Raw genomic sequence first — 19818 nt, 5'->3', positions numbered from 1 at the left:
TTATTTATTATTGTAATACATGTCTATTGCTTTCAGAGAGGAAGGGAGCGGGAGATAGAAACATCCATGGTGAGAGAGAATCATGATCTGCTGCCTCCTGCACGCCCCACACTGGGGACCAAGCCCGAAACTGGGCCTGCGCCCTGACCAGGAATTGAACCGTGACCTCCTGGTTCAGAGGTTGATGCTCAACCACTGAGCCATGCCGGCCAGGCTGCCTGACATTTCTTACCTGTTCATAGCAATACCACCACAAAAACCACAAAGGTCAAACCATATTTAAGTAATTAAAGTCTTGGCAAAGGCCAGTTTGGCTCTGAGGGTTCAACTACCAGTTTCTGGGGCTCCACATGGGTATTTTGTAGGGACGCCCACTATTTGGCCTTTGTACTGCCAGATGTAGGTGAGACCAAACTGGAACACGGTTTTGTGGCAGAATGAGCCCCTTTGGTGACCTGTGGGAACAGTGGCCTGTCAGTCATTGCTGGCTCTGGTAGCCACGCTGCAAGAAGGAAATAAACAGCATCACACAGAGGTGGCTCTGCTGGGCTCCATCGGGGAGCACATCTTCCCAGGCAAGGGATGTGTGGGTCCCCGGGCACACCATCCCCAGCAACTCAGAGCTGTGGTTCCTTTTATGTGTCAACTTGACTAGGCCCTGGGGTGTCCAGGCATTTGGTCAAACATTATCTGGGAGTTTTCTGTAAGAGTGACTCGATGAGATTAACATTTAAATCAACAGGGTCTGTCTCCCCCAGGTAAGAGAGCATTTTCCGTCTGACTGCCTTGGAATCGGGACACCGGCTCTTCCTGGACATTGACCTGGGACAGCACTGGGAGCTGGTCCGTGGCGCAGTGGGTGCTGACGTAGCGGCCTGGGCAGGGGCGGCACAGAGGTGAGGTGGGGCCCAGGGCACCGACCCAGCCTGGTCCCGGAGGCCAGGCCCCCTGCCAAATGAGTGACCGGATGGCCTGGAGCCCTGGTGCGAGAGTACAAACACAGGACACGGCCGCACTGGAAAGTCAGACCGACCTGCTGGCCTTTATTAACCAAGAGCCAAGCCACGCCCAGAGCTTCCCTTTAAAAACCCAACCTTGTTTATGGCAAACAATGATTTAATTGTGTTCAATACCACAGAGCAAGAATCAATCACTTCCAATCACTTATTCTTCTAAGATTAAAACACAAGAGTAAAACGGTTTAAAATAAAATTCTTCCCAATGATTTAAAAATAATTCCAATTGAAAGACATTTCAAACACCATGTATAGACTCAGGACCAAAAAGAGACTTTAAGACATTTTTACCTTTGAGGTAGCACAACAATGCTAAATTAGATTTCTTTTATTACATTGAGCTTTTAAGAAAATAATGAGGAATCTACCTTTTGCTCAAGATGGGCGAAATGGTTTTCTGCAAATCCCCCAGGAGGTTAGTGACAGTTTTCTTTAAAAAACCCTTTTTAAGTATAAAGATAGCCCTACAGTGTGTAAAAGGAACCCCATGGAAGGCTGCTTCCCATAAACAGACATCAGAATAGTCGAGGAACCTCAGCAGTCAAGACAGGAGGAGTCAGAGGTAACTGTAGCGAAAGAGCAAAACAACTTGTACCTTGGCAAGATTGGTTTACAAGTGCATGTCAAGAACAAAAATTCCAACTGAAAACAAAAGATAAAAGATGACATTCATGGGTCTTTTTCTCTGTGCAAAAATGCTCTTGCGATGTTTCTAAAGGAGAGGGCTGTTGGTACACTGACACAACATGGCCATGCTGTGCGCCCTCACTGGTGCTCTGCCGTGGCGAGAACCCGGGGGGTAGGAGGACCACCACCTCCCGGCTGGAGGACCATTTCTTGCCACTTCTCTGCCCAATTTGCTCATTAAACTGCTCAAACCTCCGCCCTGGATTCTGAGTCCACAGCAATGACATGCGAGGACATCGAGCAGGCGGTCGGAACACGTGGACCTTCCTTCAGAGAGCAGTGTGACACACCGGGGCCAGAAGGAAGGATAACACTGCACCTCGAGGCTCTCGGAACATTCTCCACATCCAAACCCATGAACAGAGGGATCATTTCCCAACACACGCTCTGCCCCTGAGGCTCAACCATCAGCGAAGGCCTCGCCCAGCAAGTGTAGGCCCCGGAGCCAGGGCTGAGCCTGTCTGTCACCTGATTCCCACGCTGCACTGACTGGGACACTCGGGCCCCTGGCACCTTGGTCATGGCTCTGTCCCATTTCACTCACGCTGGTCCCTTTAAAGTCTCCCTCCTTCAAGCCAGACCCCAAAGGGCCCTGTATGCAGTGAGGGGCTAGGCTGGTGATCCATGTGGCAGTCTGTGACTAGAGCAGGGGACTTAGCCCTGATGAGCTCTCTATAAAACACCAATCATGAGTGAGCCGGGGGCCGAGAGGCTTTTGTGAAGGGAAGACTGCACTAGAAGGGCAAGGGGGCAGGACGGGAAGGCCCCTCCCTAGCAGCCTGAAGGAGTGACTCTGGCATGGAGGTCACAGTGCCCTGGCTCATGCTGGCATGGCGGGTGGGGGGGAGGCAGAGGGGGCATCTGCTCGGTGTTCTAACAGAGCCCTGACATAGTCTGGGGCCAGACTTCTGTGTCACTCCTGAAGCCCGATGTACCTGTTACCTTTGCAAGACACTGGCGTGGTGTGGTTCTTGTCAGCTAAAGTGCAAGATCCGCTTTCTTAACTTATTTGCTATGAAAGCAACCCCACAGAAAAGAGCCACCGTGAAAGGCCATAAGGAAAACCACGCAGCTTCCCACGCGAGCTGCCCGTGTTGGGGTATCAGCTGCAACCTTTCGGGACCCCAGGGCGGCAGTGCAGGCGGCCAGGGCAGCTGGGAGCGCGCCTGCTGCTTCCAGCCCCGGAGCACGGCCGGGCTGTGAGCCACCACTGGGGCTCTCGTGACCACACCGCCTGGGAACAGAGCGCGTGGCTCATGTGGCCTGGAAGGCTCCGCGCGGCTCCGTCAGCGCCCGCAGCAGGGACGATGAGGCCCCAGCATGTCACCTCCTAGGGACTTACTGAGTTATACAAGTTTTAAAAACATCGTATTGGAAAGGGCCTCTTGATTTAATATAAACTTGGCTACAATGCAAATTTCACACTGCTCTTAGGATCGCTTCTAACACCTGTTTTTAAGCCATTCTGAAGAAAAAATTTCATTCTGAAATATATCTAGTTAATTAGGATAATTCATCAGAATTCTACCTGATATGATTAAAAGGTTCAAAAAATTTTAAAATACAAGCTAAATTACTTTCCTTCGGGATCAACAACTGGAACCCCAAATATCCTAATATCTTAATTAGAAAGGCCTTCGCAGTAATTCTATAAAATTGAAAATGATGCCGAGTTTTGAAAACTAACAAAGAGTTGGTCTTTAGAATAAAAGCCTGAGTCAGCTGACAAACTGATACATATGGATGTATCCAAGGGGAATTCCTAAATAGAGAAATATTGTTTTAATTTCAAAAAATAGCTGCTGCTTCTTTTAAAGAGTTTAAAAATGGACGGTTCAACAGCGAAGCTAGGTGGTGCTGGAGCAGAAAGCAAGGCTCTTTGCAGTACCACCTCTTGCTGGCACCCTGCCGAGCCAGGAGAGGCACCTGGCAACTGGGGTGGCAGGAATTATCCAGGAAAGTGATGGGTCAGATAAAGTGATGGCACCTCCAGACCCCGGCTCCTTATAAACGGACAGCAATTTATTCATGCAAACTGCACAGAGATTAAACAAAACAAAATCTAAAAGAACTCCCCCTCCCCAACCCAGAAAACCTCCCCTCTGCTACTGAAGAAAGTACCAGGCCCAAAGGTTCTGCTCTAACACGGGCCCCACGGACCGGTCAGCGTGCCCGGTGCTGGCCCGCTGGGCCCGGGCAGGGCCGCCCCCTAAGCATCACTGCGAGCTGGGAGGCAGCTGCCACGTGTGCAGCTGTTCTCTCAGCAGACAGAACAATGCCACAGGGCCACCGGGCCCCGTCTTACTGCCAGCATTTCCCACTCTAAGACCAAAGGCTACAATTGTGAACACATGTGGACTCCTCAAAGGACACAGGGGATGGAAGGCTGCAGCGTTCCTCCCTTGAGAAAGGCCGGGCGAGGCTGCGGACAGTTACGCCACAGGCTGCGCAGACCTGTGCTAACTTCCTAGAGCAACAGCAGCAGCAGGAGAGGAAAGGGAGACGTTACACTTTGGACTTTGTATCAGGCACTTAATTGTTGGAGAGACATGCCGTTTGGAACCAAAGATGTGAAACTGGGCTGGAACACTCATCACAAGTCTAACAAGAGGCTTTCAGAGCAAAGTGGAGGTGGGGGTGGACCTCTACCTCCTTCAGTGCTGACTTCCAAGTCTCCTAAACGCCCGTGGCCACAGCCACGGCAGCAGCAGTTCTGTCGCGTCTGCGCGTGTGTCCTGTGGCTGACGGGAGGTCTCGGTGTCACGCTGAGAAGACTGCAGGGCGGCACACCTACTGCCCAGGATCGCTGAGATCCAGGCTGGAGCCAAACATCTTCACCAGCTGCTCCTCGTAGTGGGAGATGTTCCTCTTCATGATGTCCATGCAGGGCCCCAGCAGCCTCTCGAACGCTTGCACATCCATAACTACGTTGTGAGAGAGAGAGGAGGGAGATAATGAATTCCAGACCAACGACTCAAAGCCGTTTCCTTCCTGCAAACCTTCTTCCACACACACATCCACGTGACAGGGGATGAGAGGGGGCACTGAGCACTTGGGAAAAGAAGGGGCGCTTCTACGGGAGCACAGCAGGGCGGTGTCCTTGGGGTTTGAGACTTGGCGGAGCCCGGCAGCTGTTGCTCTCCGCCCCACAGCCCTGGACGCCTGCTTTCTCTTCACACTCTGGTCCATCCCCAGCCTCAGGGGCAGCCTGTCTTGTCCACAGGCGATGTCAGTGCCCAGAAATATTGGTGAGAAAACAGTCACTCATTTCTGGTTGGTCACACTAAACTGCCCCAGCCTAGATGCAAGAACCGGATATAAGCCGAGGCTTGCTGATGAGAAAAAAGCACTGCATGTGAGAAAAGAAGTATTCATGCATAAGGAGTTTTCTTACCTAAGCATTTGACGTCTCCCACAGCATAAGCAGAAGCAGCTCTGGGCTTGTTGGTCACCAGGGCAAGCTCTCCAAAGTATTGTCCCTTATGGCAGCGGGCGATCTCCACCTCCTGGTTGCCACCCTCCTTGTTTACTTTGGTCTGGAGCAGGAAGAGAGCACGACCCGCTGACTCCCGAATCACAGTGGGCGTGTCCAGTCACACACACGTAATCCCCCCTTACTAGAGCAACACATTACTGAGCAGTGCACTTTGCCGGGACCCCAGCTGTACCAGGGGAACTGCATGGGCTGTCAGTGGCTTGGCTTTCACCTGGGACCTCCTGAGTCCCATACCTCTCAGGTAATAGCTGAACAGCAAGAGGTAAAGCACAGGCCATTTCCTTTTGAATGTTTATATATATTATTATTATATACTTCACATTAATATGTTATAAGCAATTATAACATAGTTAACATGTTATGTATAACATACTATGTTACAATTATATATAATTAATTATATATAACACATCATCATTATAGTATATTATATATTTAATAATATATGCTACTATTATAATGTTAATATGCATTAACATATAATAACAGGTGTATTTTATACGCATATATGAATCCTCTTGGTTGGCTAGCTGCTGGCTTCCCTGGCACGGGGGGAAAGAGCGTCTGACCAGTTCTCCCTAAACGCCGCGCTTTTCTCAGGGAGAGGGCCCGTCCCGGGCTGCTGCCTTTGAGTGGAGACCATGACTTTCCAGGACACACTGCAGTGCCGACTTTCTTTTTGGTATTGCCTACTTCTTAAGTTAGTGGTCCCATCCCACGTTTTTTTAAAGAATTAAGTAACTAAATATTTTTTAAAATAATGTCTGACCTTAAAATTCGGTGGATTAACTCTGTATTAAGAAATCAAGCAGGTTGTAATCCATGCTTATCAGGTTACTGAAAAGAATGAATAATGTACTATATGTACATAATATCTAGAGTTTCCTTTTTTAAAGAAACAAATCCCTCTGCTGAACTAAGCAATAACTTGTTCAAGTAAATAATTATTTAGAATTTTTAGTAAGAATTAGTCTCAAATCTCTAAGAGAAACCTTATGTTATGGGTAGATAGATGTTTTTTTGAGGGTTTATCTAGAAAAATAAAAGTGCCACACGAGCTTACACGGCTTGACCATCTTTCCACACTCCTGCCCTGACCTGTTTGCTCTTATGTCAACCTGCCCCATTCACGCCAACGCTCTCTTTCCTGTGTCTGTAGCAATCTCTGGGAGTACAGACATGGCGGTGCCCTGTGTCTTTCCTGGAACAGCACTTGCTGACGGTCACACCAACAGCAGAGCCCTCGGGGCCTGTGACAGTGCAGATGCTGTTCAGTAGGTTGGGACAGAGCCCAAGACCCTGCATTCCCGACAAGCTCGCGAGCCCCCAGGGTCACAGTGCTGCTGTCCCACACTGCCGTGTGGCCGCGAACACCTGAGAAACGCACAGACAGGGGTCAGCAGCCCCGCACTGTGAGTGAAGGACACAGAAGCTTCCAACCACTGCTCCATGGGAAACAGCAGGTCTGTTTTAAGTTAGCAATCAAGCCACCTGCTAAGCAATCATCGTAATTTTCTTTCTCTTTCTTTTCTTTCTTTCTTTCTTTCTTTCTTTCTCTCTTTCTTTCTTTCCTTTCTCTCTCTCTCTCTCTCTCTCCTCTCCTCTCCTCTCTCTCTCTCTTTCCTTCCTTCCTTCCTTCCTTCCTTCCTTCCTTCCTTCCTTCTTTTCTTTCTTTCTTTCTCCGTTCTGAGCGTTTAATGAAGATGTTCTCCAGAGGCTTCCTACTAGGCTGATAGTACTAGGTTTAACTCACTACGTGAACAAACTCTATATTCTCCAAAACAGTGGGAACAGGGACATCTGCTGATGGCTATTTATGGTGAGATCACTCTCCCTCCTACAGTCCTGGGTCTCTAGGTCTCCCTGCCCATCAAACAGCCAGTGTAACGATCATCCTGAAGACCTCCCCGCCCAGGGCTCCACAAAGGAAGCTCTCTGCATGTCCAACACCTACATGTACTTCTTAACTGTATAATCCCACCCATCGTCCATGAGGATGTTTATTTCTATGGATTTATAGGGCAATGTTTCTCCTATCGTTGATTACACAGCAGAGACAAAGGCAACAGGGACAAGAAGAAATACGCTGAGTCCCCACCAATGGACAGGCCTGAACAGGGGTCTCTGTCGGTCACACACCTTACCTACCAATGAGGGTGTTGGCACACTGACCACACTTCACATTATGTAAAGCAAACAGCTGCTTTCTGTGCATACCCCTGGCATCTGGGTCTTCCCTGGAATAACTTGCATCGTCACACGTCAACTCACCTTGCTTTTAATCAAGATGCTCACTTCACCAGACTCTATAATGTAAAAGCTATCAGCCTTTTCACCCTGAAACGGAAAGGAGGTCAGGTACATAAGCACTGAAGAGGGGCACAGAAGTTGGTCATTTGTTATTGCCTGAGCTCTGATTTGATTTCTTTTCCAACCTACAAGTCAATCAATGGCTAAAAATCCAGAACAAAATGAGAGGATCCTGATGACGGGACGTCAGTCCGATGTCACTGACACACATTTCCTGACAGGGAATAGTCCCAGCTTCCTCCACGACGGTGCCCAGGCTCCCCTGCACAGAGCACCGGCTTCCTTACTGCTCGTGCTGGCTCACTACTGAAGCCTGTGGCAAGGGATCAGCAGCCGAGGCTGCTCCAGGCAACATCAGGGCGACTCCTGGCCACCCTGGTCATGGAGGCCCAGTGTAACTGACCACCCGCAGCCTCTGACGGCACAGACCCGGTGGGGGCCTCGCTGTGGTGAGGAAGGTGCTCTGATGTGGCCCAATGTCACCCTTCGAGCCTCAGGCTTTTCTTTTGCTTGTTTTGACTTTAACCCACTTCACTGAACTAGTCATTCAGGTCATTCAACAAATAATTACGGGCTCACTCCGTGCCAGGCACTGTTCTAGTCCAGGAATGTGAGATACATCAGTGGACAAAGCGAATATCCCTGCCCTTGTGCAACTTAGAGTCTGGTAGCATGAACTGTAAACAATCAACACAGTAATCAGTAAATTGTGCTGTTGTGTTGGGAGGCGGAAAGTGCTACAGGAAAAAGGTGAGCAGGGACTGTGGAGGGCGATGGAGGAGATGGCTACAGGACCGACAGAGCCTCACTGAGAAGGTGAGGTTAGTGCACAGGCTGGAAGAAGGGGAGAGGTAGGCAAGCAGATATGGGAGAAGGTGAAGGGCACAGCTTTCCGACCTTCCCCAGGTTTTGGCAGCCACAAAGGAAGCTTAGAGTGAAAAGAAAAGGACAATCCGGAAGAGCCAATACCAGAAGCCAAGGACAGCGGTGAAGGCCGCAGCGGGCATGCCAGCGAGAGGCACCTCCACGGCCCCAGAGGAGCTGCAAGTGGGCCCAGCACCGTGCAACTTGAGCTCCCAAACGCGAGCGGAAAACGCGGCCCGAGGCCTCGCCGCGGTGACTCGGCCTCACCTGAGCGATGATGCGCTCTCCGTCCTTGTAGGCCTTCTCTCCTATCACATCCACAATCTTCATTCGCTCTGACACCTGGAACAATACTCACAGTTACAAGGAACAGACCTCAACTAAAAGTCACAAAATATCTGCACACACAGAATGAGAAGAGCTTGTGTGGAAACCTCAACAGCAGAACAGTTTTAACAGCTGCTCTTAAGCCCCCATGAAGAGAGTCACAGTCAATGAACTTTACCTCCAGTGATTTAAGGAGGGGCACAGACTCAAGAAATGATTCGAACATCTTCCGTTTTTGTGCGTTGTTTTTCACTATGATTCTTCTAAAAGTCCCCCGGTCCTACAAGAAAGAATATGAAAATCCTGGTAAATGCTTGTGTAAGAGAACACCTCTGCCTTCACTAACCGGGCCACAGCAAACATTCGGACTATGAAAGGTACTAAGGCAGATACTCCAATCTGAGAAAAAGCTGTAGCCTGAGCCAGAAAGAGGTCTCAGTTGTTGCTTGCTATAGGCGCCACCTATGGGTCAGAAAGAGAATACAAGGTGAAAACTCCCCAACATTTGTGAGCTTCCAGCCTGTCGCTGCTCAATGTGAAAGGATGCACCTTAAGAAAAAGGAGATAAAACAATCAGATGGCTTTTGCCCTCAAGGACTTTACAATCTCAATGAGGAGACAATACAAAATAGATAGTTATAAATATAAATTTGTCTGGGACCCAAAGGAGGGGTAGAATTTAAATAGAGACAGGGGAGGAAATTCAGGATGGAAGGCAGGCATGTGAAAGGTACCTTGACCCACTAAGTCATGGATTCATACTTGGGAGACTGTTAACCAGAGCTATAGCCAGGCACTTCTCAGATATGCGAGGAGGGACATGCAGCCAGGAGAATGCTGACTGATTCGTTTTAGGCTTCTAAATGGTCACACGGTTATGTGTACCTGAGTTCATGGTAGTTTTCTTCTACCTCAGGCTGTCAGTCGTGGAAAACACACTGGGGTTGGGGAGAACACAGTAAGGACATCCTACAGGCTGGCAGGGTGAAAAACAGCAAGAAGCTAAGGGCATGATAAGCTGTATGTTTGCTATTTTACTCCTATTTCATTAAGTACCAAAGTCCCACGCCCTCTCCCTGGCTATGTTTGCTCTGCCTTATAGACGTCACCTACTGCATCCTACAGGCCTCCTGCGAACCATGCAGGCTCCCACCCCCCTCCCTAAACTGCTGTACAAATAGTGCCTGTTCACCGGCACTCTGCCAGGTTCCGCCCCATTTTCGTTAGCGGTCTGCTTGCTATAATGGCTGCATTACATGCCACTACTTTTTTGAAGTCCAAGGTTAGTCATTTAAAATATTACTTTTATACTTCGGAATATTACTCCATTATCTTTGGAATTCAGTTTCTACATGTTTTCTGGGCCAATCTAGACCAAGAGTGCTGTGGAAAGAGAACAATCCAGGCTGTTCTGGAAAATAGGAATTAAAAAGTTCCCCTCCTTGTGTTTGAGTAGGCATGTCCAAAACAACAACATCTTTAGGAATCTATCGATCATGGACTGTTAGAGATCACTACAATGGCAACAGCAAGCTATTCCAGCTGAAGAAGAAACAGCTGATACCTTCTAAGCGACTTCATTCACGTCCCACCCCTTCCACGCCTGCTTTCACACTTCCCAGAACTCCATGCTGTGCAAAGCCCTTCCTGACACACATCCACCAGCTTCCAGGGCCCTCCAAAGGTGGGGACACACACACACACACATGCCCCTGTGCAGTGGCTGCTCCCTCAGGCAACGCGCTCAGAGTCCAGCAAATAACCCTGAGGCTCAAGAGAGAGAGAACCGCTGTCCTCCTGCGCCTGTGAGTGCGTGAGGGCGTTGCTACCGCCCGGCCGTCCTCACATCCTCCCTGAAGTGCTGAGACCCAGCCAGCGCCTTCTCCGTCCACCTCCAGGATCTCCCTGCTTGTTGGTTGTGTGACATGTAGAGGTTTTTAGTTTAAGAGATAAGAATATTGAGGAATAGGGTTATTCCACATCGGCCTGAACCAGCAGTTAGCATCAATGCATTTTATTTACTAAATTTATTAAATCTTCACCTAAGGATATGTTTTTATTGATTTTAGAAAGGAAAGAAGGAGGGTGGGGGAGAGAGAGAGAGATAAGTCGGTTACCGCCCATACTCACCCGGATCAGGGATCAAACTGAAAACCTGGGTATGTGCCCTGACTGGGAATTGAACCTGCTACCTTTTGCTGTATAGGACGATGCTCCACCCAACCAACTGAGCTACACCAGCCAGGGCAACACCAGTGCATTTTATAACAGAGTTTACTTCCCCGCATTACTTATTGATCCATCCTGAGTTTCCCAACCACTGAGTCCCAAAGTGTGTGATCAATTCTGAAGCCATTCTATCACTCATCTCTCAGGAGCATTCTTATTTTTTTAAGTCACAGTAAAGTGCTCTATTAATACTTTAAAATGTGTTTTCAAAAAACATTATTTCATTTGAGGAAATATGTTGATAATTCTAGGGTATACATTTAATTCTGCTTGTAAGGTAAATAGAAACAAATTATAGAAGCCAATGTTTTAAAAGTGAAATATGAAATTTGTACAAGAGAATATTTTGTTAAGAAGGAAGAGAGCCGAAACCGGTTTGGCTCAGTGGATAGAGTGTCGGCCTGCGGACTGAAAGGTCCCAGGTTCGATTCCGGTCAAGGGCATGTACCTGGGTTGCGGGCATATCCCCAGTGGGAGATGTGCAGGAGGCAGCTGATCGATGTTTCTCTCTCATCGATGTTTCTAACTATCTCTCTCCCTTCCTCTCTGTAAAAAATCAATAAAATATATTAAAAAAAAAAAAAAAAAAAAAAAAGAAGGAAGAGAGGCCCAGCTGGCGTGGCTTCGTGGTTGAGCGTCGACCTATGAACCAGGAGGTCATGGTTCGATTCCTGGTCAGGGCACATGCCCAGGTTTCGGGCTCGATCCCCACTGGGGCATGCAGGAGGCCGCTAATGATTCTCTCTCATCAATGATCTCTCTCTCCCCCTCTCCGCCCCCTCCTCTCTGAATCAATAAAATATGTATTTTTTTTAAAAAGAGAGTTATATATTTTGAAGGAAGGTAGGTCATGTACAATAAAGGACAGGGATCACAGCTGTGCTGTGCCTAAGACATTTTAGGAAGTTCTTTCCCAAAATATGGCCATCAGCCTTTCCAGTCATCTAAATCTAGTGGATATTGGCATGGGCCAATGCACAAGGAGATGGCTGAACAGAGAGAAGTTAGTGCTGGAGCTAGGGATGCGAAATGCTGCGGGAAGAGCATTCAATGGCTCCCTTTGCTAGGCTGTCTCCAGTAGAGAAAGCTGTCCCCGCTCTCCTTCTACTTGTCTCAAAAAAATCAACAGAAAATGTGACAAGAGCTGACAGGACTGCGAGGGCATCAGCCCTGTCACTGCCCTGTGGCTTGGAGTACACGGTTTGCTGACAAACCCTTTGGAGAAATGGAGGATGCACTGGTGCCAGGCCTTCCACGTCTCCCAGACAACTGGCCGTAAGACGCAGGGAGCACCAACACCAAGGACAGAAACCCCGAAGCAGAGGGATCCACGCTGGGCCACGCAGGGAACCTCTCTCTACTCACCAGCGCCCACAGGGCGCCCTCGGAAGTGGCCACGATGGTAGCAGCCCGCGGGGTGTTGTACATCAGAGCGAGTTCTCCAAAACTTCCACGGTTGTCATACTGACCAACAGCACGGGTGTGATCATCTTTTGTTACTAAAATATCGTAAGTTCCCCTGAAAGTATAAGAAGAAACAATTTCACTTACTAATTCTAACAATAAATTTAAGAATGGTAGGTAGTATATGAACAGAAGGTATGTAAGATAGAAAACATTGTAATAGGGGATTCCCAACAGATCTTTGCATTTGGACTTTGTAGTCTCTGACCTTGCTAAACTCACTAGTAGCTTTTTTCGTAGCACTGCTTTCTCTTCTACACTCTAGAATCTAGAGGGTCGTGTCATCGCAAACAGGGTTCTGTTCCCTTTCCAATCTATATGCCGCGCACCTGCCCTCCCTCCCTTTTCCTTTTCCTTATTGCACTGGCTAGGACAGGGGTGGGCAAACTTTTTGACTCGAGGGCCACAATGGGTTCTTAAACTGGACCGGAGGGCCGGAACAAAAGCATGGATGGAGTGTTTGTGTGAACTAATATAAATTCAAAGTAAACATCATCACATAAAAGGGTACGGTCTTTTTTTTTTTTTTTTAGTTTTATTCATTTCAAACGGGTCGGATCCGGCCCGCAGGCCGTAGTTTGCCCACGGCTGGGCTAGGACCTACACACAATATGAAAGAGAAGTGATGAGAGCAGACGTCCTTGTTTTGTTCTTTTGTTTAAAGGTAAAACACTCAATCTTTCACGTTTAAGCATGATGTTAGTTATAGGTTTTTAAAAATGCCTTTAATCAGGTTGGAGAAAAGTCCTTTCTGTTCCTAGTTGTGGAGATTTTTTTTAAATATATATATCTTTAAAAATATATTTTTATTGATTTCAGAGAAGAGAGAGGGAGAAAGAGATAGAAACATCAGCAATGAAAGAGAATTATTGATCGGCTGCCTTCTGCACGCCTCACACTGAGGATCGAGCCCACAACCCGGGCGTGTGCCCCGACCGGGAATCGAACTGTGACCTCCTGGTTCATAGGTCGATGCTCAACCACTGAGCTATGCCAGTTGGGCTGTGGAGAGTTTTCGATCAAGAAAAGGTGTTGAGCCCTAACCGGTTTGGCTCAGTGGATAGAGCGTCGGCCTGCGGACTCAAGGGTCCCAGGTTCGATTCCGGTCAAGGGCATGTACCTTGGTTGCAGGCACATACCCAGTGGGGGTTGTGCAGGAGGCAGCTGGTCGATGTTTCTCTCTCATCGATGTTTCTAACTCTCTATCCTTCTCCCTTCCTCTCTGTAAAAAAATCAATAAAATATATTAAAAAAAAAAAAAAGAAAGAAAAGGTGTTGAATTTTGTCAAATGCTTTTCCTGCAGGTACTGAAATGATTGCATGGGTTGTCTTTCAGTCTGCTGAAAACTAGGATGTAGAACTGATTAAAGTAAAAAAAACCCCCACAAATACAATTTCTCTGTTGATTGATAATAATTGCTAAATAAAATATTCAGAAATGACAAGCATTTGGAGAAATATACCAAATATACTCTCTCAATATACCACTGAGGCGAATGTAAATGTTTCAAATTTTCTGCAAGATAATGAACAACATATAGCAAATTGCTTAAAGAGACATATTGGCATAGCAATTCCATTTCTAGAGAGAATTCTAAAGAATATAATCAAAGACACTGAAAAATATTTAATTATAGGGATGCTCACCAGGTAATATTTTGACAGCAAAAATTACAATTTAATCTGCTAACAATCGGGGATAGCTCAAATACATGTCTATGTTCACATTATATAGTCAATACAAATGATGACATAGAACACTACTGCATCCCCCGGCAAACTACTTAAAATCAGGCCACACAACAATGTGTGACCCAACAAAACAGCATGCATAGGTGAATGTGACAGTCAACTCCACTCCGATGTTGGCCTGTCTCGTTCTCAAGCCCTGTCCTACCATCTGTCTTCCTCCTCTCCCTGGCAGCTGGGAGGTCCGAGAAGAAAGCCTTGTGCTCCCTCCTCTGGCAAATGCAAACACCGCAAGTGCCAGCCCCACCGAAGAGTGCCCTCCCCCAGCCCCCACCTTCTAACCCCATGAAATTCCAAGCCGTCACTTCTCCGAGTCATTTTTGGAAAATCCTGGGGGCTTGCCTTGCTCTCCCTAAAAAACTTCATTATGAGAATAAGAAACCTTTTTTTTTTTAGTAAATATATTTTATTGATTTCTTACAGAGAGGAAGGGAGAAGGATAGAGAGTTAGAAACATCGATGACATCGATCAACTGCCTCCTGCACACTCGCTACCGGGTATGTGCCTGCAACCAAGGTACATGCCCTTGACCGGAATTGAACCTGGAACCCTTGAGTCCTCAGGCAGACGCTCTATCCATTGAGCCAAACCAGTTAGGGCTTTTTTCTTTTTTTTAAAAAACATGACCTTCACTCTCTTTTAAAGTTTGTTTTCCTTTATTGCTTTTTAGAGAGAGATGGAAGGGAGAGGGATAGAGATAGAAACATGGATGAGAGAGAAATATCGATCGGCTGCCCCTGCATGTCCCCTATTGGAGATGGGGCTCACAATTTGGGATTGAAAGATACAGATGATAACACAGAATCACAGCTATCCTTCAGGAAACCAATTCCCTTGAACACTGGCAAATAAAATGTTTAAAAAGCACATCCTGCCGCCCTCGCCGGTTTGGCTCAATGGGTAGAGCATCGGGTTCAATTCCAGTCAAGGGCACGTACCTTGGTTGCAGGCTCCTCCCTGGCTTGGGCCCTAGTTGGAACTCGTACAGGAGGCAACCAATCGATGTGTTTCTCTCACATAGAGGTTTCTGTCTGTCTTTCCCTCTCTTCCACTCTCTAAAAATCAATGGAAAATTATCCTTGGGTGAGGGTTAAAAGTAATAATAATAAATAAATAAAATAAAGAAGCACATCTTGCCTTACTGTAAAGGAGCCTTTCTACTGTACACAGTGGCCACCCAAGCTGGATGCACTGAGGACTCCGGGCAGCAGGAGAGGGAGGGAGGCTGTGGACAGAGGTGGGCACGCTCGGGAGCTAGTTCTGCCTCCGTCCTCTCTGAGCGGAACAAGCACAGGGGCAGCACTGTCCTCAGTCAGTAGGTGCAGCCGCACCACTGCAAAGCCCATCGCTTACCGTTCTATGACATAGAAGTTGTCTCCGTCATCTCCTTGGTCAATAACATGCTCATCAGCTTTCACTATCTTTTCAAACATGGCATCGAGGATTTCAGAGAGCTGCTCCTGCAGGTGCGCGCGAGAGAAAAAGACAGCTGTTGCCGGGAGCCGGTCCATGCTTGCTGTTTCAAGGGACCTGGCATATATGGCATACTGTTCTTAATATGTTTGCTCACCTTCTTGGCACTATGTGTTTTAACCAAGGTCGCCTCTCTGAGAAAGGTTGTTTCCCCAAGTAGGGATTTTCCCCTGAAGTTAGGGAGGGAATAAAATCCCTTAACTAAGTGCCAGGCGGGTAATTAATCACTTTAACTACGAATAATCATGCTTAAGCTACATAATCTTTACTCCCTGGAATGGAGATAAGAAACGCCCTAACCTTTGTAATAGAGATTGATAGGATTGGAATCAACTGGTATAAATACAGTTGAAACAAGACAACAGCAGACAGAACTTAGGAGACAGAGAGAGAGAGAGAGAGAGAGAGAGAGAGAGAGACAGACAGAGACAGAGAGAGAGACAGAAATTGGCGCAGAACCTACACAGAACGTTCTCTAGAGACAGAAGAACTTCGCTGGAGAGAACATGGCAAAAGATCCTGGACAGAAACTGGCCTCAGAACCTAGAGACAGAACCTAGCGAAAGAACATGGCAAAAGATCCTGGACTGAACCTGACTACAGAAATTGGCAAGAGAACCTGACTAGAACCTGGTGACTGAACTTGGCTGGAGAACCTGGACAGAACCTGGCTGGAGAACCTAGCGAGGGAACATGGCTACAGAACCTGGCTGGAGAATCTGGAGAACCTGGCTGGAGAACCTAGCAAGAGAACATGGACACAGAACCTGGCTGGAGATCCTAGCCAGAACTTCGCTGGAGATCCAGACCAGAACTTGGCAGGAGACCCTGACAAGAGAACCCGGCTATGATGATCAACTGAACGCTGCCTCCGTGTCATTCCTTCTTCGCCGACTCCGTCCACATCTTTGGGGACCCCTGGACCCGCTGGGGTTGGACCCCGGCAAGCTGTTACATTTGCTGGGGGGGGGGTGACGATGCTTATTCAGCTTGTGATTACAGAGTGAAGCCCCCAAATCAGACCATTCCCCTCTTCAAGCGGAAGCTGAAGGGCGGTCTGAAACGAGTGCTCTCCTGTGACCATTCAGCTTTGTCCGTCCATGCACACAGTGCACTTGCTAAGTGTTAATTTAAGCAAAAACAGGCATCTAAATCGTGGTGCCCCACTCTCCCAGCTACACCCACAGGACTGTTGCTGGCCTTGATGGCTCCACTATGTTATGTGTAAAGTCATATGACGTCACCTTCTTATAGGTGTTAATTTAACAGGATCATCAGATCTAAGGGGCTGGCATGGCGTTAGAAGAAGTTACTTTTGGAGCTGCTCTGACTGGCCAAGCACATCACTTCACCTCTCTGAGCCTCAGTTTTTTCATATGTATAAAGTGGCTTAATTGTTCCTAGCTTATCAATTTTTTATGCCTAGAGGAAAAAAAATCTAAGGAAAGTACTACTAAAAGGCATCTCTTTAGTCCCACGGCTCCATGTGTGCTGATACTGTACAAGCTGACAGATGCTAAGGAAAGTACTACTAACAGGAACTCAATAAATGAGATCTACTATCAGACAGCTAATACTGCTTCAATCGTTTCTTTACAACACATATAACTACTTACCTACCAATATTACCTGCCATAACCAGAAGGTAACTGTACCAATAAGTATAAGCACAAAACAATGCTGTTAAATTCTAACAAAGCCTTGGTCGGAGTCGGGCCTGTCAGACAGGGAGATCAGTGACTGCTGGGGACACTAAAGAATACCAGCTTCGACTCAAAGAAAGACGTTCTCTTTGGAGGCATGTGGACTGAACCCCTGCCAGGAAATAACTTTATTGCTGAATAATTTCGTGTGATTTACTGTCTGTCAGCGTGACCATGCCATGCTACCTAAAATAACTGAGTATCACCAAAAGGCATCTCTTTAGTCCCACGGCTCCATGTGTGCTGATACTGTACAAGCTGACAGATGCTAACAAGGAAGGCTTGCGGTGACCACACAGCTAGCAAACAGAGTGCTTCCCCAGGGCTGTGACTCCTCATTCCCAGGGAGGACTGTGGGAGTGTCTTCAGAAGACTTATTTACAGGAGCTGGATGGTTCAGAATTCTAATCCCATCCTTCCTGTGTCTTCATACGCGGGGGTTCCCCAGTGGGCCGAGCATCTCAGCCACTCATGTGGCCCTCAAAGTAGAGAAGATACAGGAAAATGGAAGGCTCTCTGTCTTCAGGAGGCGGTCCTGCTTTCTGTCGCCACAAGGCAGGGAAGAGAAGCCACACAGAGATCCCTACGCTCGGGCCCTGAAGAGCCTCACTCTGTGTGGCCCCGGCCCGAGGTCTCAGTGAGAAGTAACCCCAGGAGGCCCCCTAAGTCTGAGAAGCAGTCGACACTCCTGTGGGTTCGCTGATGCTGATGAAGAGAACGCCACTCTGGTATCTTTGAAGAAATTACCCCGGAAGGTGAGTCGGGACCTTCAAACTAAGCCCAGGCCACGCGAACCTGAGCATTTCCTTCTCACACGACCAAACTGCACGCCTCCAAGGGAACTGCCCTGGAGAGAGTCAAAGCAATCCCGAGAAGTCCTCAAAGCTCTGAAAGGCTCCCGTGGTTACGGTGGTCGCCACAGCACAAACACGTGGAAGCGAGGCGCACCTCAAGCTTATGCCTCACATGGCTGCAGCTAAGACACTGAAAACTAGTTAAGTGATAAACAGGAAAAAGCTAAAAGACAAAAACATTTTTAAAATCAATGTTACCTGGTCAAGATTTCTGAAAAGGAGAATATCTTTGCAAGCTTCCTGAAGTCTGCATCTCTGTTCATCGCTTTTAGGATGAATCACCTGCCAATACAAATAAAGCCAAGGAAATGTTAAGTTCCGCTTTAAAGTCTCACTTTACTTAAAAATTGGTGTATTCTCTCTCCTAAAAAGCGGGAGTATGACGAGCATGTTTACTGTAACTTTAATTCCACACAAATACCAAATAGTGCCCTGTGAAGGGTGTGATGGGTGAAGAGCACCCGCTGGAGCCACCCACAGGCTGTGTAGTGCCAGCCAGTCAGCTCCGCCCAGGATCAATAACAACATATCCTCAGGTTGTGACCGTGAGGCCCCACTGGTAAGGCAGACGGTTACAGATTTGTTCATTCGACAAATGTTAGGCAACTACTAGATGCCAGGCATTGTCTTACCTCTGGAGACACAGCAGTGAACACACAGACAAAAACATCTGCTCTCATCTACACTAATAAAAGACAAAGACACTAATTGACCGTACCTTCGCTACGCCCAAGCCACGCCCACCAGCCAATCAGAGTGACTATATGCAAAGTACCCCAACCAAGACGGCGGCCAGCAGCCACGGAGCTGGAGCAAGAAGGGGGCTTGGTTGCCCCGGCGATGTAGGAAGCCAAGCTTCCTGGCTGTGGCCTCCGCAAAAGGCAACAAAGTTTCAATTATAGAAGCTAAATAAATGCCAGATACCTGCTTCCAGTCAGCCTCCACTGGGAGCTTGGGTGGCTGGGGACTGTGTGAAAACGGCCCTCAGCCCCTCACCCAGGCTGGCCAGGCACCCCAGCAGGACCCCCACCCTGATCCAGGATACCCTTCAGGGCAAACCAGCCGGCCCCCACCCATGCACCAGGCTTCTATCCTATATAATAAAAGGGTAATATGCAAATTGACCCTAACAGCAGAGTGACTGGAAATCACTGGTCACTATGAAACACACTGACCACCAGGGGGCAGATGCTCAATGCAGGAGCTTCCCCCTGGTGGTCAGTGTGCTCCCACAGAGGAGCTCTGCTCAGCCACAAGCCAGGCTGACAGCTGCCAGTACAGCAGTGGTGGTGGGAGCCTCTCCTGCCTCCTCAGCAGCGCAAGGATGTCCAACTGCAGCCAGGCCTGCTCCCCGCTGGCAAGTGGACATCCCCCGAGGGCTCCCAGGCTGCCAGAGGGATGTCTGACTGCCAGCTTAGGCCCAATACCCCTGGGAAGCGGACCTAAGCCAGCAGGTGGTCATTCCCTGAGGGGTCCCAGACTGCGAGAGGGCACAGGCTGGGCTGAGGGACCCTCCCGGGCCTCTAGTCTATCTATATATATAAAAGCCGAAGTGACTGTTACACCCGGTCAACCCAACAACCAGTTGATGGGTCGCTGTGATGTGCACTGACCACCAGGGGGCAGATGCTCGATGCAGGAGCTG

General features: G+C 48.1%; 1 protein-coding gene across 1 annotated transcript in view; it reads right to left on the bottom strand.

Annotated features, from left to right (window-relative positions):
• Positions 1–1013: 1013 nt before the first annotated feature.
• Positions 1014–19818, bottom strand: part of PRKAR2A (protein kinase cAMP-dependent type II regulatory subunit alpha) — a 43337-nt gene continuing 24532 nt past the window's right edge. The window contains exons 4-11 of the mRNA XM_081106311.1: positions 18372–18455; positions 15497–15603; positions 12295–12448; positions 8879–8980; positions 8641–8715; positions 7471–7536; positions 5098–5239; positions 1014–4627 (exon numbers count right to left, since the gene is read on the bottom strand). Of these exons, the coding sequence (XP_080962437.1) occupies positions 4494–4627; positions 5098–5239; positions 7471–7536; positions 8641–8715; positions 8879–8980; positions 12295–12448; positions 15497–15603; positions 18372–18455 (864 nt within the window). The 3' untranslated portion in view covers positions 1014–4493. The remainder of the gene's footprint in view (positions 4628–5097; positions 5240–7470; positions 7537–8640; positions 8716–8878; positions 8981–12294; positions 12449–15496; positions 15604–18371; positions 18456–19818) is intronic.

This window comes from Myotis nattereri (genome assembly GCF_964212035.1).
Source record: "Myotis nattereri genome assembly, chromosome: 14".
Taxonomy (NCBI): Eukaryota; Metazoa; Chordata; class Mammalia; order Chiroptera; family Vespertilionidae; genus Myotis; species Myotis nattereri.
This window is presented reverse-complemented; position numbering and strand designations above follow the sequence as displayed.